Source organism: Balaenoptera acutorostrata, chromosome 6, assembly GCF_949987535.1.
Source record: "Balaenoptera acutorostrata chromosome 6, mBalAcu1.1, whole genome shotgun sequence".
In the NCBI taxonomy this organism is placed as follows: domain Eukaryota; kingdom Metazoa; phylum Chordata; class Mammalia; order Artiodactyla; family Balaenopteridae; genus Balaenoptera; species Balaenoptera acutorostrata.
The window spans coordinates 119,476,306-119,499,813 of NC_080069.1; the positions used below are offsets into that span (position 1 = coordinate 119,476,306).

At 49.1% G+C, this 23,508-nt stretch overlaps 1 protein-coding gene across 2 annotated transcripts in view; it reads left to right on the forward strand.

The window, feature by feature from the left end:
* The window catches only part of GPR107 (G protein-coupled receptor 107), a 76,369-nt gene that overhangs the window by 35,440 nt on the left and 17,421 nt on the right, over positions 1-23,508 (forward strand). For both annotated transcript variants that reach the window (XM_007194501.3, XM_007194502.3), the window contains exons 12-17: positions 351-468; positions 3,503-3,633; positions 5,829-5,872; positions 21,264-21,313; positions 22,556-22,639; positions 23,371-23,492. In XM_007194501.3, the coding sequence (XP_007194563.1) occupies positions 351-468; positions 3,503-3,633; positions 5,829-5,872; positions 21,264-21,313; positions 22,556-22,639; positions 23,371-23,492 (549 nt within the window). The remainder of the gene's footprint in view (positions 1-350; positions 469-3,502; positions 3,634-5,828; positions 5,873-21,263; positions 21,314-22,555; positions 22,640-23,370; positions 23,493-23,508) is intronic.

Sequence of the window (23,508 nt, forward strand, 5' to 3'; positions counted from 1 at the left end):
AGACAAGTTGGGGGAGCCGTGGCAGGACGAGACCTGCCCCACGTTGACTGGCCCTGCCCTCCCAGGGCAGCCTGCCAAATTCCTGCCAGGCCCGAGGCGCGTGGCGCACAGTGGCTGTCCCGACTTGAGAACTCGGGGCTGTCGACGTGCTCCTGCCGAGCACATGGCGGGGTGCATAGCTAACTGTCTGTGTGCCTGAAAGTGCTGCTCGCTGGCGGTGAATTCCCTGAGTTTGGCCGCCTGTCTTTTGCAGGAAGTGCATGAAATCATAGAATGAGCTGTAGACTCTAAGTCTCAGAGTGAGAGGCTAAAGAGACCCGTTGGTGTCTGTTCATTTTGTTCCTTTGCAGCTTGAAAGGGGCGCTGCTGTTCATCACCATCGCACTCATTGGCACCGGCTGGGCTTTCATTAAGCACATCCTTTCTGATAAAGACAAAAAGATCTTCATGATCGTCATCCCGCTTCAGGTAAAGGAGCCCTAGTCCTGCCTAGTCCTCGTTCTCTCTTGACACTTCGCTGGGCTCAGCTCCAGGCTGGCCTGGGAAGAGGGAGTCAGTTCTCCTGCAAACCCCCGCTTCTGCCTTTGGGATTGAAGACTGGGCCTCTCTTTCTGAATTCTCCCAGACCTAGACCTCAGGTCGTTGCACTGGGGGATGCTCCACCATCCACCATCTTTAAGCCAGCATGTGAATAGGGAGCTGCTGAGAAGTTAGGGAATCTGTTTGCCTTGTAACAAGATGGTCCTGTTAGCAAAGAAGCTTGGGTACACCGTGACTCGATCAACAATTTTTTTTTTCCCCCGGCATGCTGCACAGCTTGCAGGATCTTAGTTCCCCACCCAGGGATTGAACCTGGGCCACGGCAGTGAAAGCGCCAAGTCCTAACCACTGGACCGCCAGGGAATTCCCAACAAATTATTTTAAAACTGAATGACACCAGTGAGTTTTCCACAAGGTAGAATATGAGACATTGGGGCAAACATTAAATGCTTTATATGTTTGGGGTCCTGGACTGAGGCCAACTTTATAAAATTGTGAGCCCCTCAAGAGAGGAACCTTGTTTTATGTGTAACAGTCTTATTGGATATAGAACCTGGACGTAAGGGACGCATACTAAACAGAGAGGTCCTAGCAGGGATGCACAGCTCCTCAGCTCTGCTTGACCAGGGAGCTTCTATTTGATAAAGTTGTTCTCGTCAGCCAATCATTTTGGAGCACAGTGTAAGTGTGGCAGGTGAGGGTGGGAGAGGGACAACTTTCTGGGCACCCAGGTCGGCCTGCTCCACTCTGGTGATTGGCGGTTTGGCAATGTTTGCGGCAAAACCATCTTCACGTTCAATAATAAGGGGCACACACTAGTGCCAAGTGAATGGTACAGACCAGTTGCTGTAGGTTTCCAACGAGAGAGTGTTCACCCCACTTCGAATGATCCGGAAGAGCTTCATGGTGGAGATGGGCCTTGCCTAGATTTTAAGGTAAGACACATGACAGAGGCAAACATGACACGACTGTCTGGTGTACAGGAGATGCTGAGGCGCTGGGCAGGTCTTGGCTGTTGAGCCACTGGGGCCGCTTCTCTGCCGGGCTGAGTTCTCCAGCCTGCCGAGGTCTCAGAGCTCGGAGGCGGTGGGCTGGGGTGCTCCTCCCCGTGCGGTCCTGCCCCGTCTCGCCTTCCCTCTAGGAGCCGCTGCCCTCCCCTCCAGTTTGACTCTTCCTCACATAGCCTAAACTGTGATATAACGGACACACCTTCCCAGCTTCCCCCCTTTTGTTCCCCACAAGGTTACGTGGCAGGTCGCTCTGAGGAAACAAGGCCATTTAAAAACTAAATATGAGGAAGTTACGAGTATTTAAATGTAAGGATCGTCTGGGAAGTCCTTGAGCTTCAGCCTTGAACAGTTGAAACTGTTTCCTTTTGGTCATGGGGAGCCGCTGTGCCTTTCTGAGTAGGGAGTGAGTGATGTAAAAATGGAGTTTCGAGACCATTATTGGCGCTTGGTTCCACACCAGCACTTCTGGGCACATTTTGTGTCTCGTGTCAAGGGTGTGAACTAAGGACAAAATGGAATTAAGCATTTAAGCTGTTAGTTTCCCACTTTGTCTGCATGGACAGAGCCACAGATGCAGACGTTTAGGAGGAACTGGGCTGCAGGAGGAACCCAGAGGCTGGGTGTCGGTGGGAGACTGAAATTTCAAGCTAATTTTTGCATTTGTGTTAAGTGAACTATGGCTTCAGTGATGATTTAACTGTTAAGTCCTAGATGGAAAGAGAAACTACCCTTGCCAAGTCATTGCACGACAGGTTTCACATTTTCATAGAAGTGTGGAGAATTCCCTTTAGAGCAGTGAAGGAGAGTATTTGGGACCATGGACTTCGCGTGGAGTACAGAGGTGGGATTCTAATCTCTGCTTTCATACCTAGTGATAATCTTCGAAAGAATATCTCATAAATTATGTCTCCCTTACGCTCAATAGTGTCACGGTTTTTAAAATATTGCTCTCTCTGTTTAGCCAGCTGAGGGACTTTTCATAACACGCTAAGAGCTTAATGACAGGACCGAACATACAAGGCACACCCTTCACTTTGGAGGTTGAAGCAGGCCGTGGACGCGGACGCACCTCGGTGCGGGGGACCAAGCCGCGTCCCCTGTGGGGCAGGCCGACCCGGGTTTTTCCTCTGAGGAGCAACGTGCCACTCACCCACTGGGCTGAAACTGGCCCTCCTTGCCGCTCTGGTCTCTGATAAAACAGTCCTGTTATCTGTCCCCGAGAGCCAGGGGCCCCACGCGTGAGATCTCAGGCCTGAGGAGGTGGCTGGAGGGGAGGTGAAGTGCCACCTGTTCAGCACCTGAGCCACTGCTGAGGCTGAAGGTGCCTACAGAGCAGAGTGTCCCGGTCGTCTGTGGCTGCGTAACAGATCGCCCTGTTACGGCTTAGTGACTTCGCAGCGCAATGACTGTTTACTCTGTCTCACATTTTCTGTCGGTCAGGAATTCGGCAGCGGCTTACGTGGGTGGGTCTGGTAGGTCTCATGCCGTTCTGGTAGACGGTGGTGGGGCTGTCTTCACTTGCCTCTGTCTCCTGGGCTGGGAGGACTTGGTCAGATGAAGCGGGAGCTGTGGGGACTCCTCGGGCATCTTCTCTCTCTCTGCCTGGGTTCTCCGGCAGGGCGGCTTCAGGGTAGCCAGACTTCTTATAAGACCGGGGCTCCAAAGGTGTGTGAGAGCCAGGCAGGGGCAGTGTCCTTTGCGTGACCTGCCTTGGAAGTGACATGTGTCAGTCACGGCCACCCTCCATTGGTCAGAGCAGTCGCAAGCTCGAGGAGGCACGGAGACTACTTCTTGATCGGAGGGAAGCAAAGTTCTGCAAGAGCACGTGGACCTGGAAGCCACGCTGTGGTCCCAGGTTGGGGCCTGTAGGTCCCGGTGTCCCCCCCCATCGGGGCTGCTCTTGTAAAGATCTGTCCATGCTTTGGGGCCTCAGCCACTTCTGTGTCCTGCAGGTCCTGGCAAACGTGGCCTATATCATCATAGAGTCCACCGAGGAGGGGACGACTGAGTATGGCCTGTGGAAGGATTCCCTGTTTCTGGTGGACCTGCTGTGCTGTGGAGCCATCCTCTTCCCGGTGGTATGGTGAGTGCCTGCGGGGAGGGAGGCTGCGTGTGCACCGGGGTCTTGTCTGTCCAGCCCGATGGCTGAACCCGCCGTTCCCAAGCTGGTCAGAATCACACAGGGCATCTGTTTAAAAGTGACAACTTCCTGGGCCCCAGGCTCACCTGAATTAGTCTCCAGGGGCAGGACCTTGGAATTTTTGTCTCTTTCAGGTTCCCCGGTAGATTGTGATAACGCTCCTCTGGCACAGGCTTTTAGCAGTTCAGACACTAGAGAAGATTCTTGAGATGAGAACTTAGTGGCAACATAAAATAGCAGAATGAATTTAAAGGGAAGGGAGTTGAAGAACGCCCATAAACGGCCTCATCTTGCCAAATGAGGTAGAAAGTGAGGAAGTTTATTAACATAAAACTAGTGATAGTTCTCAGCTCATAAACATTGCAGATATCTTCAGAATGGTTTGCTTCATTCCTGGAAGTGGCAGGCTTTAGATGCGTGTATGTATTGTGCTTTGATTGTGTGTAAAGACACGTTAGTGCCAAGTCAGTGGTTGATGAGAAAGAATATCCTCGTGAGATCTCATCAAAGTGAAGGAACTTCTTGCTTCATTAGGAAGCAATTAGAGGAAGAAGGGCTAACAAAAATCAAACACTCGCCTTCATAGTGATCTAGTTCCGTGGCTACTTGAAAGCAATCAATTCTTTTAGAATAAAGTTTAAAAACATAGATTTACCTACCTTTTATTAGAAGTGAGGTGTTCCACTCTGCAGTGCCCCGTGCAGTGAATTAATATTTTTAGACTCCTGGGGTCGATCAGGTCATGCAGTTATTCTGAGTATTTAGAACGTGGTGCCAGTGGAGTGTGATCCTCATTCCAGCCAGTTGTTTAGGTTCACTCCTAACGCGAACTCCGTCACACGTCACGTGTGTACATGCATCAGTTCAGCAGGTAGAGCAGACAGCTGCCAGCATAGGAGAGAGAGCACGAGTGAGTCTTCTTAATCTCCACAACCTCCCCGTATCCTGTTCAGGCTTCTGTAACAGGATGACCAGCATTGTCTTCAGGTAGAAAGAGCATCTTATTATTAGGGAACAGAGCCTCAGCCCCACTGCCACATTTGCACAGTAACATAGAAAGGACCTGGGGGGTTGGGGAAGCCCCAGATGCGCTCTGGAGCTACAAGGGGCCATTTCCTGCCGTTTGTTAATTACAGCACTAAGGAGCAGGTGCCAGATGGCAAGATTCTTCAAGGTAAACTCTCTGAAAATTGCTGTAAAATGAGAAAACTCAAGTACTAGAGAGGTAGTTTAAGAAACAGTATCAAAAATCTTTTTAAACATTCAGATTCAGCCAGCTTTGGTTCAGTGTCAGCTTTGTGCCACTTAATTTCACAGGTTGCGCCATTCACCTCTCACAGGTGGGCAAACCGCGGAGGTTTTAGGAGAAATGACTTGTTTACGGTTGAGTAGAGAGTGGGCAGCTGTGCCAGGACTGCAGCCCGGGCCTGTGCGACCCCCGCCCTCCTCCGCCTGTACCATGTCTGCTTGTGCTGTGCCCTTCCTCCCACACAGCCCTTCCCTCGGCGCCTGCGAACTCTGCCTGGAGCGCTGGTCTACAGCTTCTTTAAGAACGATCACGTCCCCCTGTCTGAATGGTAATTAGTTACCAGCACCTCACAGCCAGAAAAGATTCCCTGAAGTCTTGGCATTTTTTCAGCGAAGTTAGAAATCTCAGGTCGATGAAGTATCGAGTCTGCATGAGGCCTTGTGCTCGCAGCTCCTAGACCGAGACTTCGGGAGTCGGCCTGTGACCTTCTTACAGCGTCCGTTCTCTCCAGGTAGCAGGCGAACTCACTGAGGCTGCATTGTCCTAGCTGTGTTGCGGCGGGGGCGTAGCTGTGGGACTGAGAGATGAGGTAGAAAAAGATGAAGAGTGTTATGTTATTGTGTTTTGATCTATACCCTCACACCCAGGTCTCTGCCAGGCTTTTTTGAGCCAGCAGAGGGCATCTTTAACCCTCAGGCTTGGGCACCGTACATGCTGAAGGGTTGATTATCAACAATCATGTTGTCTAGGGAGAGTGCTCTAAAATCATCTAGTCCAGCCTTTTAAGTTTATGGTTGAGAAATTCAAGGCCTCAAGTTACTAGTGCTGAAAATAGAGAGGAGTGCAAATTTGTTAGCTAACCTTTTGTTCTCCAAATGTTTATTTTTAGGTCAATCAGACATTTACAAGAAGCATCAGCAACAGATGGAAAAGGCAAGTTCCTTTGGGTGCTGGACAGCATTCCCTAAAGCTACATGCCTGGGCACTGCTGAGGGTGGAGCAGGAAGGCGGGTGCCCAAGGGAGAGCCCTAGGGGCTTTGTAAGAGCAGCCCCAGGTTGTTTGGTGGTGAGGCAGGTGGGGAGCATTACCGAGAGCAGTTGTGTAAGGCCTGGAGGTGACTGCTTATCTCCACTCGTGAGTGTGATCTTCACCTTCTCAGAACTGAGTCAGGAGGAGAAACTGTTGTCTTGGAAGGACCAGATTGCACTTCACTGTGAGAACAGGAGGTATTATGGATTGGGAATGGCTGTGTGTAAAGCATCCCTTCCTGCTGATTTAACACGCTTTCAAAATAGTTGTGTCAGTATTAATTTAAAAAGAGACTCATGCCAGAAAGAACCTCTGAAACTCTCTGATTTTTAAATGGTTGTGCCATTATAACCCTTTTGCATCTTCTTGATTTTTGAACCATGCCTCCTAAGTCTGAAAAGAAACCACAGAGAAAATGTTTTGCATTTCTGGGCTTATTTGAATAATGTCCACGACTACAGGCTGCCGTGGGCCACGCGGGGATTTCAGGCCACCGCGGGTTGAGGAGCCATGCTCTCTCAAAGGTCCCGTCGGCCTCTGGATCCATGAAATCCCACACGCGGTGCTGGTAGTAATGTTCTTTAAGGCAGATTATTCATTTGTTCTTGTTAAATAAAATTTTGTTGCTGACCTGTTTTCTGATTGTAAAAGTAATGTAGATTCATTTTGGAAAATGGATAGTAGGTACACATCTTCCTTCACATTTGCTATACAATTAATATCACATGATTTTCTTTAAATTGAATTAACCTGACTTCAAGGCTTCACGCCAGTGTCAGGCACGATCCCGGCGTTCTTACCGAGAGCACAGTGCTCGCTGGGGTATCTCCAGTTTGGGGCCCACAGTAGTAGTTCCTGTCGGGATTCCTGCTTTCTGGGTCCGTGAAGCGTTCTTGCTGTGAGAAGCCTGGTGTGTGAGGGTCATGCCAGGCTGGGAGCCCCGGTACTCAGATTCCAGGCTCCCAAGGTGCCCCCAGCTTCCCAGGTGGCCATAAGGCCCCACTTGCAGAATGTGCCAACTCTCTTTCTAGTCCCAGGAAATAGCTTTTTTTTTGTTTTTTTCTCTCTTCCTTCAAAGGCCCTGGATTCCCTTCTCCCTCTGGAATGCCCTCTGGGATAGATTCTTTTCAGTGAGTTTAAGCTGGAACGTGGTCTGCAGAAATCTTTTGCTTTTAGCCTGGCTTTCTGAGCCACGGATCTCAGAGAGCCGTTCTGCCTTCTTGGAGTGGGGTAAAGGAAAGCTGCAAAAAATAAACCATGAATTAGAATCTTGATAAAGCACACTGCCACAAACAGGAAATAAAAACCCACCTTCTGGGAACTTATTGTTTGGGCATATTCTTACCTTTTTTTTTTTTCCTTCTTCTATGCATGTTATATAAAAAGTTGGTTTTATTATTTCTGTAACTTAATGAATAGGTCTTTCTCTTACCTTAATATATTGAAATGAGACATTTTAACTTTTTCATCTTTTTACACTTCAGTAGTTCTGGGTTCATTTTAGTGACTGTTTGACTGAAAATGTCTAAAACTCCCAAGGGTAATGTTTTCCAGTTGATAAGTTTTATCTGTACTTTTCTTTTTTTTATTAATTTATTTATTTGGCTGCGTCAGGTCTGTGTTGCGGCGCGTGGGTTTCTCTCTAGTTGTGGTGCGTGGGCTCCAGAGCACGCAGGCTCAGTAGTTGCGGTGTGCAGGCTTCGTTGTCCCATGGTAGTTGCAGCACATGGGCTCTCTAGTTGTGAATCGCGGGCTCAGTAGTTGCGGTGTGCAGGCTTAGTTGCCCTGCGGCATATGAGATCTTAGTTCCCCGACCAGGGATCGAACCCGCGTACCCTGCATTGGAAGGTGGATTCTTAACCACTGGATCACCAGAGAAGTCCTATCTGTACTTTTCTTCCTGGCTTCATCCTTACCCCTTTGTGAATTCCTCTATTCCTTCCTCACCACTCCCTTCTCCCCTTCTCCGTTGTTCTGATCCTCTGACACCTCTCTGCCTTCTCCACTTTGCTTTTAGAGGGCTTGGGGGCGACTGTGGTAATTAACTGTCTCTGTGACCATTTATTCCCTGAGACATTGATTGTTGGCTGAGGATGTTAGTAAAGTGTCCTGCCTGCGGTGGACAACACAGCAAGTGAAGCCCAAGATGGGGGGTCACAGTTGTCCCCCAGCACCTGTAGTAAAGAGAAACTTCATGGAACAGGAACGCTTTTGTCATCCCCTGGGGCATGCAAGGCGGTTTCTTGTTTTTTCCACCAGGTGACAGCATGGGACCTCTTCAGCAGAGAGCGAACATGAAAACGGGAAGTCACGCAGGCACACCAGGGCTTTCGTTCCACCGTTCTCGGGGACACACCATTAAGAAAGCACCCATGTCTCGTCAGCAGATATCACAAGCCCTTTGAAAGAGGGACAGAGTTGATTAGAATAGGGGTGTCTTCTTGATTCGTGTTCTTTCACTGAACTGATTTAGGTTGTGGGGTGCTTTTGAGCTAATCCACAAATGCATATTTCACTCTGAACTTTGAAGAATGGTTCTGCTTGTGACCCTTCCAGAAACAGGGCGGCCGTGTCCCCACGGCTGAAGTCTCCCCTGCAGAGAACTCGGGGACAGCACGCTGTGCTGGCACACCGTCCTCGGGCACGGCTGCTGAGCGGCCGTGCCCTGCTCGGCCACCCCAGGACGGAGGTGAGGCAGCACGGGAGAGCTTGAGTGAGCGCATTGCCCACCGCCTGCTGGTTCTGGAATGTTGCGGTTGACCCGCTCTGCTCCTCAGGTCGCCCTGCCTGAGATCTAGCCCATCCTGGAGGCAGCTGACAGAGCAGAGGCCGTGGGCAATAAAGTCTCCTACTGGATTTGGAAGCTTTTGGCTGGATGGAGCCTGACACTTTGGTTCTTATTCTTAGTCTCATTATTCCACTGACTCATTACGTGACCTTGACCGCGACTTGGGCTTAAGAATGTCAGTTTAAGTGCAGTCTAGGCTGACTGATTGCAAGTGGGGGAAAGGCTGTTTGTAGTTTTTCTCCCTGCACGTGGGATTCATATTGCTTTCTTTTCTTTTCTTTTTTCTTTTTTGATGGGTAAGAAGTGGATTTATTTAGAGAGAAACACACTCCACAGAGTGTGGGCCATCTCAGAAGGCGAGAGCGGCCCCAGGGTACGGGGTGGTCAGTTTTTATAGGAGTGGGTAATTTCATAGGTAATGAGTGGGAGGAGCGTTCCAGCTATTTGGGGGCATGTTGCTTTCAAAGAATGTGGGTTTGGATTTGTTTACTTTGTGTCTAGATTCCTTTTGACAGAAGCTGAGAAAGTATAAAGGAAAACATTAAGGGCGAAGCTGCCCACCGTCCTTAAGTCGTGTCTTTGTCTCTTCTGTCACACGTGGTGGCTTCTCTCAGGTGCTCTGTCATTTAGTGTCACTGCCGTGCCACAGCCTCTGCGAGGAGGCTTCGTTGAGTCTTCACAGGTGCGCCCAGCTCTGCTGCGCTGTGTTTTGCCTGCCAGGGGTCACTGGCTCTTTCTGCCTTTGAGCCTGCACCCTTGTTCCCTTCTCTGTCTCCAGTGTCATTACCTCAGAGGACTGGACTGGGGAGACACACCATACATCTAATTAACAGTCTCTGCTTCTCAGCATCTTCTTTTTTCCCCTTTTGTTTCTGAGGAAATTTCAGCGGAAGCATTCTTCGGAACCTTAGCTTTCACGTGAGCTTCAAAAGCACTTAAACAAATGGTGATTGGCTGGTTGAAGAGGTTGTGGAGGAAAGGCTTCATTCCCAGCTGCCTCTATGTTCTGAAAGTAGCTGTGGCCCGGAGAGGGCAGCCGTTCTCAAGAGGGTCCTCGGGATCAGAACTTTTTTCATGATAAGACTTTATCAGCCTTCTTTGCTGTTGATGTTTGCACTGATGGTGCAAAAGCAGAGGTGGGTAAAACAGCTGGCGCCTTAGCATGATTCAGGACAGTGGCACCAAACTGTTAGTGACCACTGCAGGCCACTGCATTCTTCATTGCCATCTACTTCCTGGGGGTGAAAAAGGCTCACTTCACTTAAGAATGACCTTGATGAATTAGGAGAAAGCACTAATGTTATTAAGTCTCAACCCTTGAATATATGTCTTTTACCATTCTGTGTGGAATGAGAAGTACCCAGGAAGCACTTCTGCATTGTACCGGGGTGTGGCGGTCATCTTGAGGAAAAGCACGTGTGCAGTTGTTTGAGTTGTGAGCCGAACTAGCTGCTTTCTCTCGGGACACTGTTTTTATTTGAAAGAATGATGACAGTTGAACTATGTTTACTCAGACCTGGGCTTTTAACAAACATTTTCCTGAAAATGAACGAAGTGAATGTGTCACTTCAGGAAAACAATTAAAAATATTTGTTGTCAGTGATCTAATTTTCACTTGAAAGCACAGATTTTTTTTTTCCCCCTTTTAATTAATTAATTTATTTATTTTTGGCTGTGTTGGGTCTTCGTTTCTGTGGGAGGGCTTTCTCCAGTTGCAGCAAGTGGAGGCCACTCGTCATCGCGGTGTGTGGGCCTCTCACTGTCGCGGCCTCTCCTGTTGCGGAGCACAGGCTCCAGACGCGCAGGCTCAGTAATTGTGGCTCACTGCTCCGCGGCATGTGGGATCTTCCCAGACCAGGACTCGAACCCGTGTCCCCTGCATTGGCAGGCAAACTCTCAACCACTGCGCCACCAGGGAAGCCCGAAAGCACAGATTTTAATTTAGGAAAACTTATAATCTACCACTGTAAGCTTGACGGCTTCCCAGTTCTTAACAGACATCTGATGTGAGCAGGGGTGATATTAAACAAATGTGACTTTAAAAATATTTTATGATAAAAGTTTCAGTATTTCAGAGATCTGCTTAACTCAGTGGAACAATATTTTCTACCTGATCAGTGTATGTTACACAGTCATGCATGAATAAAAGATCCATTCAGAGTGTAAGATGGACCAGTGGATTTTACTGTGACAGAGTGCGAAAGTTCATTGCTACAGGGACTTCCCTCGTGGCGCAGTGGTTAAGAATCCGCCTGCCAGTGCAGGGGACATGGGTCCGATCCCTGGTCCGCGAAGATCCCACATGCCGCAGAGCAACTAAGCCCGTGTGCCACAACTACCGAGCCTGCGCTCTGGAGTCTGTGAGCCACAACTGCTGAAGCCCGCGTGCTGCAACTACTGAGCCCACGTGCCGCAACTACTGAGCCCGTGTGCTGCAGCTACTGAAGCCTGTGCACGGAGAGCCGGTGCTCCACAGCAAGAGAGGCCACCGCAATGAGAAGCCCGCGACCCCGCTCGCCACAGCTAGAGAAAGCCCGTGTGCAGCAGCGAAGACCCAATGCAGCCAAAAATTAAAAAAAAAATTTTTTTTAATTAAAAAACCCAGTAATCTAAAAAAGAAAAGAAAGTTCATTGCTACAGTTTCAGATTCCCCACCTCACCTATCTTTAAGAAGCTACCATTTGTCGAGCTTTAATGCAGAATCAAAGACGGCTGTTCACAGTTCTCTGAGAAGGCCGACATCTGATTAGGCCCTATTTTCTTTATAGACTTCAACCAAAACACTCCCTCACTCCAGATTTGAAGGCAGAAGCAAATGCAAGAATCCAGTTGTGTTCTATTAAGCTAGACATTAAAGGGATTTACAAAAATGGAAAACAGTTTCACTCTTCTCATGAAATTTTTTTGAAAGAGTTATTTTTTAATAAGGAAAACATTGTTTATATTAACATGTAATGGATTATTTATTTTGTTACTTTTAAATGAATTATTAAATGTTTTGGAATTTGTTTCAGTTTCTAATACGGTAAGTATTGGTAGACTCCACCCACATTAACAAAAGCTCTTTGGGGTCCTCAGTAAGTTTTTAAAAGCGTGAAGGGGTCCTGAGACTGAAAGTTTGAGAAACGTATGTTAGAGACAAGGCTTCTTGAGTCTCTGGTGGTCACGATGACCGTGGGGGGAGTGAAAGCCTGCCTGGCTCTCTTCTCCTGTGCCTACGGAGCCCGCTTCAGACTTACTTGGCCATATTCTATGACTATTTAAGATGTCTGTTCATTCTGGCAACTCACGGGGGGGAAAATGTTTTATTTGGATATGTTCATATAAACAGGCCTAATGAAAAACCCACTGATGAGAAAGGAAGAGAAATACCCTCTGTCTGTTTTTATAGATAAAGTCTTACTGGAACACAGCTGTGCAGTGTGTATGCCTGTGGTTTGTGGCTGCTTTTGTGCTGAGGTGGCAGAGTTGAGGGGCTGTGGCAGAGGTCCCCGGCCCACAAGGCCCAGACGCCTGCTCTCCAGGCCTGTATAGAAACAGTTTGCCGGCTCCTGGCTGTTGTAGACATTAAAGAGATACCATTTTAAAAACCGTACCTGCAATGTAGTGCTGTTGACTGATTTCACTCTATACTGAGCACTTTGAAAGCTATTAAGCTCACATAGATGTAAGAAATCACTGCCTTTAAGTATTTGCCGAACGCCAACTTTTGTATCCAGAACTGTGTTCTTTGTTGTTTGATTGGAACAACAGCTTTTTTTTTTTTTTTTTAAAGTCTTTATTTATTTATTTATTTATTTATTTATTTATTTTATTTATGGCTGTGTTGGGTCTTCGTTTCTGTGCGAGGGCTTTCTCTAGTTGTGGCAAGTGGGGGCCATCTCTTCATCGCGGTGCGCGGGCCTCTCACTATCGCGGCCTCTCTTGTTGCGGAGCACAGGCTCCAGACGCGCAGGCTCAGCAATTGTGGCTCACGGGCCCAGTTGCTCCGTGGTATGTGGGATCTTCCCAGACCAGGGCTCGAACCCGTGTCCCCTGCATTGGCAGGCAGATTCTCAACCACTGCGCCACCAGGGAAGCCCCAACAGCTTTTGCATCTTCATCTGCTCTGATATTTTACCTGACCTGTTACTCTAGTGGGAATTGGTGCTTTTCTTTAACTAGCAAGATGGCTTTTCACATGGATCTCCTCTGTTTACCAGCAGGGCTTTGGGTTGTGCCCTTCCGCCTGGCCCATGTGAAAAAGCACCTCTTCCTCAGTTCCTGGTTATAATGCTATGTTTGTCCAAACTGTTTTTCACTTTCCAAGTGGAAACTAAGGTGGCCCCAGATGCACTGATGCGCTAGGCACTGAGGACCGTGATTGGGTTAAACTTGGAGACTCTGGGTCAAAAGCCCGGAGGGGAAGGAGGAGGGCAGGAGAAGCCGGAGCCTCCCGGCTGCACATCTGGCGTGATTCCACCTCCTCAGCGTGGGCCTGGGGCTGGAGGTGAGGGTTGCGGGCGGTGCTCTAGGACGGGGTTCGGCCTGGGCAAGGCTGATTTCCTCCAGAACTGCCGTCTGCTAGTGTCTGCCCCCCGCTGTGGAGGGCAGTCTGTTGGGCTCCTGGCTCTGGAGCGCTGTTTCCTGATGATAAGAGAGAAGAGGCAGAAGAGATGAGATTCCCTTTATCTGGTCCCTCAGAAGATGTTCATGCCCCCTTTTGTCCGCGTGTAGCTAGAGCACATACTTGTAAATGCACCTGTGTGCCAGCAGTCTGACGCACGCCACGGGAGCACTGTAACAGTCCTCGGCGCCAGAAGGGTGGAGCGTTCGCAGGCAGAGCGCTTTCTCTCCGGCAGTGTGATAGAACTACTCATAAAGCTCCTGCCTCTCTTAAGGCATGAGGTGAGGGGGCATATGTCGAGCTCTCAGAAGGATTCTGTCCTGTGCTCAGGGCCACTTCACTGAAGTGTGTGGCGACCCTCTGACTCTGATGTTCTTCCCGTGGCATCCGTGAGTGCCTTACCCTGGCGTGTGCCACCGGGCACTTCAGGCGCGGGGAGGGGGTGCGTGGCCTTCAGCAAATTTTCAAACAAGTCTGTGACCCTAGGAAGGCTGCAAACCATAGCTAAGTAGACTGTCATGAAGAGAGAATGAGAGAAAAAAGTGTATTTTATGAGACTGGCTTAATACAGTGATTTTTAATTTTTTAAAAAAAATAAATTTATTTATTTATTTATTTTTGGCTGCATTGGGTCTTCGTTGCCTCACGTGGGCTTTCTCTAGTTGTGGCGAGCAGGGGCTGCTCTTTGTTGCGGTGCGTGGGCTTCTCATTGCGGTGGCTTCTCTTGTTGCGGAGCACGGGCTCTAGGCGCGCGGGCTTCAGTAGTTGCAGCACGTGGCTCAGTAGCTGTGGCTCGTGGCTCTAGAGTGCAGGCTCAGTAGTTGTGGCACACGGGCTTAGTTGCTCTGCGGCATGTGGGATCTTCCTGGACCAGGGCTCAAACCCATGTCCCCTGCATTGGCAGGCGGATTCTTAACAACTGCGCTACCAGGGAAGCCCAGTGATTTTTAATTTCTTTAAGCACCAAAACCTCGTCTCACTACTTTCCCTCCACAGATCACACAAAATTCCTTCAATGTCGTGAACCTAATCACAGCTTCTGATCAACATTTTGAAATAATCATGTAGCCAGTGATACCACCCTGAGTTCGTATAATCTACAACCAAAAGCAAAAGGGCCTCTCACGTTCTCAGGCTGAGAACCAGCCTCATCATGGTCACATTACCAGTTTTTTATTAGGCCTTTAAAACATTGGGAACCTAACTGCCTGAGGGGTCCCTCCCACGGCCACCCAGCGGGCCTGGTCAGTAATCTGGGTTGGCGGCTTACCTTGGCTCCAGGCGTGGTTCTCTGTCTAGGGGTGTCAGCACGCATTTGACTCTGAGAGTCTTGAGACAGACACAGTTGAAACCAGCTCTTCTCCATCACTGCAGTACTCAGGGAGGTCCGGTTCTCTTATTGAGAAGGTGCTGTCCGCTGTTAACCAGCTGTGTCTTCAAGCAGTGGGATGTCTGACTGTCTTCCTCACCGCCGCGGACTGAATCTGTGCAGTGGGCGGCCCTGGGGCTGGGGGAGTCCCAGACACTCTGCTCAGCTCAGCTCATTGCGAACTTCCAGAGACGGGACGTGATGGGAGGGGCTGACAGGAGCAGAGTCTGAGATCAGCTTGGCCCTGAGGACCCCTCCTCTAGCAGGGCCTTTGGTGTGGTTCTAGAGTATAAGGGAAGTGAAAGGCAGAAACTTGCTTGACTTGACAGTGAAAGTCTTCATAGAATTACTTTCCTCGTGTGGGATGGCCATCAGCCGCTCTCTTGGGCCATTCTTGTTTCTTTCATTTTATTAGTCATTTAAGATAAAATTTTGCTTACAGTAAGATGCACAGTCATTAACTGTTAAGTTCAGTGACTTTTGACCACTCCTGGGTCATTGATTTAAGTATGTATTGGAAATGTATTTTGAACCACTTTTCACACAACCCCCAACAGTTTGAATGTCAAAGAATTTCATTCTCTAAGTAGTTCTTCTTGTATTAGCGCACCCTTCCCGTACTTGCTCCTGATACCTTCTCTGCGAGATGCGTTAGTGGAATCTCTTCTTAATGGAGGCCAGAGGGCACCCCATGAGCTGATCACTCCCCAGAAAGGACCCTTTCAGAACAGTGGGGTCCCAGGTCAGTGTGTGGCCTGGCTTTCAGGTCTGTGCTTGACTGTGAACAGGGGAAGCAGCCCTTTCCCCCGTACAGAGTGGGCCTGAGCCCGAGGCTGAAGCAGGTTGTGGAAATGGTACTACTGAGAGTGAGTCAGAGTGAGTTTCCTGCCGTCCAGACTTTGCCATCACACTCGTTTCTTTAATTTTTGTGCCTGACTCAAAATTCCCTCTGAAGCGTGGCAGGGAGGAAGCAGGAGAAAAAGGTGATGGGTAGGTGAGGATGTTTTCACGCCCCGAGGCTTTCCTTGCACCCAGGGAAGGATTGTTTTGGAAATTTTTCACCCTTTAAGTGGCTGTCGTGGGCCTTTGCCTCTGTGTGTCCCATGGATCATCCAGTATTGACTCCTCAGTACTGGATTGCTGGCAGCTCCTGGGCATTGCCCACACTCTGAGCCACCATCACACCCCTGAGCTGCCAGTGGATTACAAAGCCATGAATTGCCTTTCTCTTAGCACAAAGTGTAGGTGTTAAAAGCTTGGTCTTTGGAGGGAAGGACTCGGGTTTGAGCACTGGCCTCCCCACTTGCAAGCTATGTGACCTTGGTAATTTACTAAACTTCTTCAGGCCCGAGTCCTTCATCTGTGAGGCAGTGGTAACAGTGCCTCTTCCCTCTAGAGGCCGGTGGGAGGATTACGTGAGATGAAGCATGCGGGGCGCCCAGGCTGGTGCCTGGTGCACGGCTACCACTCAGTTCACGTGACCACCAGCACTGTTGTTCTCTTCGTTGTCACGGTTCCGAGACCACCCAGGGAAGACCACTGGGGAGGAAGGGGGCGACCTGCCTTCTTGCCAGCCTGTTTAGTTACCCACTGGTGTAAAGAGGAAAGGTGAAAGTCTAGGGAAGGTGTGGTGTTTCCTCTAGATCGGGTGCGTTTGCTCTTTTGCTACTGCGTCAGAGAACTGACTTGTTAAGTATATGAGAACCTGGGTTCTTCCTGCCTCGCGGGCCCTTGTTCTTTTCTCATTGCGCACTTGTTCTGTTCTCATCAGTATAAAGCACTTGCCAAAATCCAGAGTCATGGCTGTTTTCCTGAGAGTGAGTGGGAGGAAGAGGAATCCACAAGAGGTCAGCCTTGTAGGAGCTCCTGAAGCAGGTGGACCTGCTGCCTCCCTGCCCCCAATCCCTGCCCTTCCCCGTTCCCTGGGAGGCTTTTCAAAATCCTTATAGCGGGGCTTCCCTGGTGGCGCAGTGGTTGAGAATCTGCCTGCCAATGCAGGGGACACAGGTTCGAGCCCTGGTCTGGGAAGATCCCACATGCCAGGGAGCAACTGGGCCCGTGAGCCACAATTGCTGAGCCTGCGCGTCTGGAGCCTGTGCTCCACAACAAGAGAGGCCGCGATGGTGAGAGGCCCGCGCACCGCGATGAAGAGTGGTCCCCACTTGCCGCAACTGGAGAAAGCCCTCGCACAGAAACGAAGACTCAACACAGTCATAAATAAATAAATAAATAAATAAATAAAAGAACGTGAATTTCTTTAAAAAAAAAAAAAAAAAAAAAATCCTTATAGCCAGGCCCAGTTGCAGAAGAATCAGGGGCAACCTGGGCATCTAGCCTTAAATAAAGCTCTCCAGATGATTCTGGTGCTCACCTGGTTAAGAGCCACTGCCATCAAGAAATTCTAACCCACCATGAAGATGTTCTCCTCTAAAGGAGACTGATGCCCAGAGAAGGAAGTGGCAGGCCAGGCTAGGGCACACTGAGTTACGATGGTGCGGCGACCAGAATTCAGGTCTCCTGGCTCCTGTCCGAGGTACTTTTCCTCTCATCTTGCTCATTCTTTTACCATATTTGCTGTTCCTCGTGGTGGGATCAGAAATAGCCAGCCCAGACTTGGTGAGCCTTCACTCCCGTGGGAGACCAGCCCTGCCGTGGTCCAGTAAGCTGCAGGCTGTCAGCGTTCTTAACTGCAGGGAAAGCTTTTTTAGGAGAAAAGCAGGGGGAGGCTTGGGATTCCAGGCTGCGACGTGCTGCATCACTGCCCATTGCCGCACACTGGTGAGGCTGCACCCTCGGAGCTGGTCCCTCCCCTGCTCAGCGTGCTGACTCAGCGTGTGCACGCGGCAGCCCTGCTTCCAGGAGAGCCCGGGGCCACCACTTGGTCCCGTCTCACTTACCAGAGCCTGGACTCCTGCCAGATGTGGCAGCCACCGCGACGCATTTGGTATCGGAAAACTATAAACAGTTGACCCTTCAACAACGCGGGGCTTGGGGCAGTCGAACCCTCTGCGCAGTCGAAAATCTGAGTATAACTTACAGTCACCGCTGTTCTTCCGTATCTGCATTCCACAAACCACGGGTCCCCTAGTACTATAGTCTTTACCGTTGGGAAAAAAAATCCACATAAGAGTGGACCTGAGCAGTTCAAATCCGTGTTGTTCAAGGATCAGCTGTAATCCTAATACAGTCCTAATGCTGTAACATCAGACGGTCATCCAGTGCTTGCTGTGTGCTGTTTGTTTTCCATGTACGGTGTCAGTCAGTCTCTCCAGCCAACCCTAGTGGTAGGTGGTGTTATTCTTGTTGTACAGATGAAGGAACTGAGGCTCAGAGAAGTTAGGTGAATTATCTGAGGTCACACAGCTAGTAAGCAGCACAGTTGGAATTAGAACGCAAGATGTTCAAATGTGCAGGGCCTACGCTGTTACAACAATAAGTGAGCTTGCTTCCTGCCTTCACAGCCTTGGCTGTGACTAGAACACCCATGTGGGACCCGGGAGCCTGATCCCACGAGCAGCAGATTTGCAAACAGATGTCTGTCTTGTGACGGGAAATGATGTCTGTCGTGACTGGTGGGTTTCGGGATCAACCCTGAGCTCTGCGTATTGTGGTTGCATTTCTTAAGAGTCAACACCGGTTGTCCCCAAGGTCCGTTTATCCGTTCCAGCACGTGTCCTGGGGTGGCACGGCATCGGTGCCCGTGCTGACGTTTCCTCGTGTTGCCTGGACGTGCATGTGCAGGCTCATTATTTGAGTGCTTCCTGGCCTGCCTGACTTCTCGGAGTGTCTGACAGGCAGCCGTGGTGGTGCAGATCGCAGGGGGATGGGAGAGGCAGTGCCTCCCACCCTTCCTCTGACCCCGTGGAGACCTGCGGTGACCTGACCCCTCTGCTTCCTCTCAGTCAGCCCTCCCTCTGCCCCTGATTTGCTTTCCTGTGATGGCGCGGGGCTCAGACTTCACCTGACGAATTCTCTCTGGTACCCTCACCTTCATCCCACCTCTCCCCCAGCCACTAAGACAGGATCCACCTTGTTCCGGGCCTGCCACTGCTCTGCCCTGACAGATCCCTCGCCACTTCTTAGAGGAACCTCCACAAATTCAAGGTTTTTGACCTCAATGGGGCTGTCATTCTTCTTCTTCTTTTTTTTTTTCGTGGCCGCACTTAGTTCCCCGACCAGGGATTGAGCCCGGGCCCTCAGCAGTGAAAGCGCCGAGTCCTAACCACTGGACCGCCAGGGAAGTCCCTGGGCTCTTATTCCTGACTCTTCCATCTTTTCTCCAGGGAGATTATTCCAAAATGTAGATGTGATTCAGGCTTTGCCCTGCTTGAGACGCTTCAGAGGCTCCCTGGGGCCTTGGCACCAACGGGGAGTGCAGCTCGTGGTCTGCATCTGACTCAGTTTTGGGCTTTGTCCTCAGCCCGGCCGGGTCCCTGGCCTCTCCGCAGTACAGCCGTGCTGAGCTGCTTTCTCTGCACCAAGACCTGATACCAGCACCTCCAGACCTTGGTATCTGCTCTTCCCAAACGTTCTCTCCGCTCGGCCTCTCCACTCTCGCTCCCTCCTGAGCCCCGGTTAGGCCTCTGCTTGGACACCACCTCCTTTGGGAATCCTGTCCTTCCTCCCTATCCCCTTAGTCTGAGTTGGGAGCCCTTCATTGGGCGTGGCCATGGCAACCATGCATATCCCAGCACAGCATCTTGAAATCCAGGAATAGAAACATGCCGCTTCTCTCTGTCGGGCTGATGTTCCTTGTTGAAGCAAAGGCAGGAGATTCATTTGCCAGGATTTATTTCAGCAAGCAAAATTCAGCAGAGACTTGTAAAGCATTTTTATTGTTTAAATGGTCTGATTGTTGGTGCTGTTCCTTGTCAGTTATTCACAAAGAAGAGGATTGAACGTCCAAATTCAAGACTGATTTGCTTGTTTGGAAGGGGCCCAGTTCTCGTAGGCCACCTGGTTTTAAGGGGCAGACAGAGTGCAGGAGCAGCTGGCCATGTCGTCGACCGCCGCCAGTGTGAGCAGAGACTCGCATGCAAAGAGGAACACAGAGGGAACACTGGTTCATGCCAATGTGCAGAGTTTGAAATCTGGGGACGTAGTTATCCGACACTTCTCAGTTTTAACATCTTGACCTCGTGAAGCCTCTCCTGTCCCCCAGGCAGGGAGGAGAACCTGACCCCACACCCGCACCGCCCAGTACTCTGTGCGCTTAGCATTGTGAGTGGCTGGCCCGTGATCCAGTGCCTCTCCTTCCCTAAGGGATGGCAGCCACCCCTGGGGCAGGCGCCGTGGTCACTGCTGCATCCCGGGGCCTGGCCCAGAGTCAGAGTAGATGAAGAAGGACTGAGAACCAGAGAGATTTAATCTAAAAAATAGCAAGACCGCCAGAGGGGTTGCTAGATAAGAAAGCTTTTACTGATCTGCCTACTTCATTTAGCTTCTTCAGGTGTTACTTGAGTGCATGAGTCCATCACAGCTCTATATGTGGGTATTATAGCCTCTCAATTTGGAGAGTTAGAATTTCTCAGATTTTCTGAACCTTCTCTCATTGACACACGCAGTTTCTCAGAGCGGATTCTTGCAGATACTGTTAGTTGATAATCACCTTGAAGATTAATTCAGGATTCCGGGAATCCTAAGCTTGACTGCCCCCCCCCCCCCGCCCCCGACTAATCATGAGCCAGAGGAGGGAGACAGAAGGAAATCGCTCCTTCACCACCCACAGTTCCATTCCTAAAGGGAACCGGTAATTAAATGTTATTAAGCAAAATTAATTTGAGTCCTGCAGGGAGGTTTGTGATGAATGAAAGAATTGCTAATCGGGGAGGGAGCCAGGCTACCCTCTGTGGTCATCAATATTTCATGGCCATTGGCGGTGGCAGGAAGTTAGCTGTCCCGGCTCCCTGACCTTGAGCAATCTTGAAGGTAGGGCAGAGCTGGGGAGGTTGTATTTAAAGGGCTCTGTTACAAGGCACTTAGTGAAAACCTAAGTGAAATTTGCAAGACGCACCCATGGGTTAATTGAATTTACACCCTCAGTTAGCTGGAGGCTCCCCTGGCTGGGGCTCAGGGACCTACCCGGGGCTGGTCCTGTTGGGGTGTGCAGCCCTGTAGCCACGGTAGCAGAGCTGAAATGTTTAATGATGGCTTTGCGGGGGCGGGGGAAGAGTCCTGATTTGTAGTGTCTGCCGATTTCTCTGGTGTCACTGTATTCTCTGCATGGCTGGTTAAAGCTTCTGAATGTGGAGTGGGGAGGTGCACTGGTTTACTGGAGCTGGGAGTCCCAGCATGTTGCCGCCACAACTCCCAAATTCTTCCTGGTGACTGGGGGAGACCCTGCCGAACTGCATTTCCAGAAATACAGATGTGCTCCGTGTCCCCCCCCCCACCCCCACCCCCCACCCCCCGCCTTGGGCGGTACTCATCTGCGTTAGACTTGGCTTCTTGACTGAGGGGGTACCTGAATGTGATGGGCTTTAAGAATGAGAAAAGAAGTAGCCTCTCATTTTGTTCCTTTCTTCTCCCCAGCTGCCATTAACTTGGCAAAGCTGAAACTTTTCAGACATTACTACGTCTTGGTGAGTACAAAATTCCTAAATTTGTAAATAAGGTCAATTCATGGAGTAGAGCTAATGAACTTCCAAAGCATTGGTAGAAGCACAGGAATTGTGCTACCTGGAGCTGTGTGTGGGCTTCGTTTTACAAAACCAAATGGTGGCCGTGGACATGGGAAATTAAATATCTGAGTTGCTTCTTTTTAAATTTTAGTTTTAAATTGGGCTTTAAATACTCAGAAAAGTAATACATGCTTGATATTTTTAAAATGCAGGATTATAGGAACACAGCAAAAGCCCTTTATGACCCCGACCTTCTATACCCCTTCCCCTTTTCTTCCTCCTCCCCCAGGTATTATGGTTAACAGTTCAGTGGTTATTTCTCTAGATTCTTTTCTAGGCATATGCCACGCATAGCTGTTCCTTTGACTTGCTTTTTAAAAAATTCATTTACAAAAATGGGATCATATCTACAAACAGGACTGGAATGAACACGAAAAGTCCATATAAACGTCGCACCAAAGGCAGGACTTACTATAAGTTACTAGAGTCATAATTTCCTGGACTATATAAGGTATAGATTTCTTCTAGAATTTGCTTCCATACTCCTAAACGAAAGCTTCTGAGTCATCTTCATCTGTGCTTTTGGCATTGACTGTCACTTTGCACAGTCCCCTGCAAGCCTGTCTGCCCTGGGTGCAGTCCCAGTGAGCTGTCCACTCTCGAGGGGTCAGTGTGTTGAATCCTTTTCACATCCTCTCTTACTAGAATGCTTAGGATTATTGGTACTTCCTCTGAGCGTGGACCTCGAACATTTACAGCATCTGCTGAAGAGACTAAAAATCAGTATTTTCCCTGTGTGGCTTTATTTTGCTATTACTGCTGGAAAATATTTCTCAAATCCTAGGAATAAAAAACTAGTACCCTTTGGGGCTTGAAATCAGTGGGTTATGTATGAGAATTAGGCGACGAAAGGGTTACTCAGGAATTAAGAGCAACCACAGCAAAGTGTCCTCCCAATGGGTGTGACTGTGGTCAGTCCATATCTTGGTCACCTAGAGAAAAGGAAGAAATTCTTCCTAGTGTAACTAGCAGAGCATCTGTCTCTCTGCCATGTTTATTAATTAGCACTATAAGTGTCAAATAATCTTCAGGTAATTCTGTTTTCTCTTTTGTAGTTAATTTGTGAAAGCAGATCATGGGAAGAAAGTGGTGCCGTGATTTCTATGTTGATTTTATTTCTTGTTTTCTTTGCCCCTCATACAGATCGTATGTTATATATACTTCACCAGGATCATTGCATTTCTCCTCAAACTTGCTGTTCCGTTCCAGTGGAAGTGGCTCTACCAGGTATGCTGCTCACAGGGGACAGTGCCAGAGAATTTGTGTCTGAGGATGAAGTCTTAGGGTGTAATTTAAGATTGTTACTAATTTATTTGTCGGTGGCCAGTAAGACCTTTTGTCTCTTCCGGTCTGCAATTAAGAGGATATGTTTGTCCAGGAAAGCTGCTGGATTACATGAGAAATCTGGAAGTAATTGCATTATTGATTTTAGTTTTCAATTTTAAAAGTTTTTGCAGAGAAAAGCCTCAGGCCGAGAAAGACTTGCCCTGTATAATTAAAATCTAGATGAAATCAGTTATAGGGCTTAGAATAGCTTGGAATCCAGACCTCCCTTTTTCTTGCCCATTATTACTATTTCAATCATAAAGTATCTTTGCAATATACTAGAACTAGTTTAACTACTAGGGTAGCCACCATATGATTTAGAGACTTTTTTCTGGAGGCTCTCACTTGGTGCTTTAGACACTGTAGGAAAATGTATGTATGCAATGAGGTCTTAAAAGATGCCAATGAAGACACTTAAAACAAGGAGTCTCAAATGTCATCTCTGGGCAGAATGCGCCTAGCTAAGGCTTCAGCAAATCCCCTAAGGAAAATGCTCCCCAGCGGTCAGCTCTGGCATTTGAGTGACTGATCGGCGAGTGGTCGGGGGGAGGGGGTCAGTTTGTTTAGTTCCACTGCTTTCTGAAGAACAATATTCTAATCCCTTTATTTGGGGGTGGTTTTAAAATTTGCAGCTCCTGGATGAAATGGCCACGCTGGTGTTCTTTGTTCTAACGGGGTATAAGTTCCGTCCAGCTTCAGATAACCCCTACCTACAACTTTCTCAGGAAGAAGATGACTTGGAAATGGAATCTGTGTAAGAATCTCCTTTC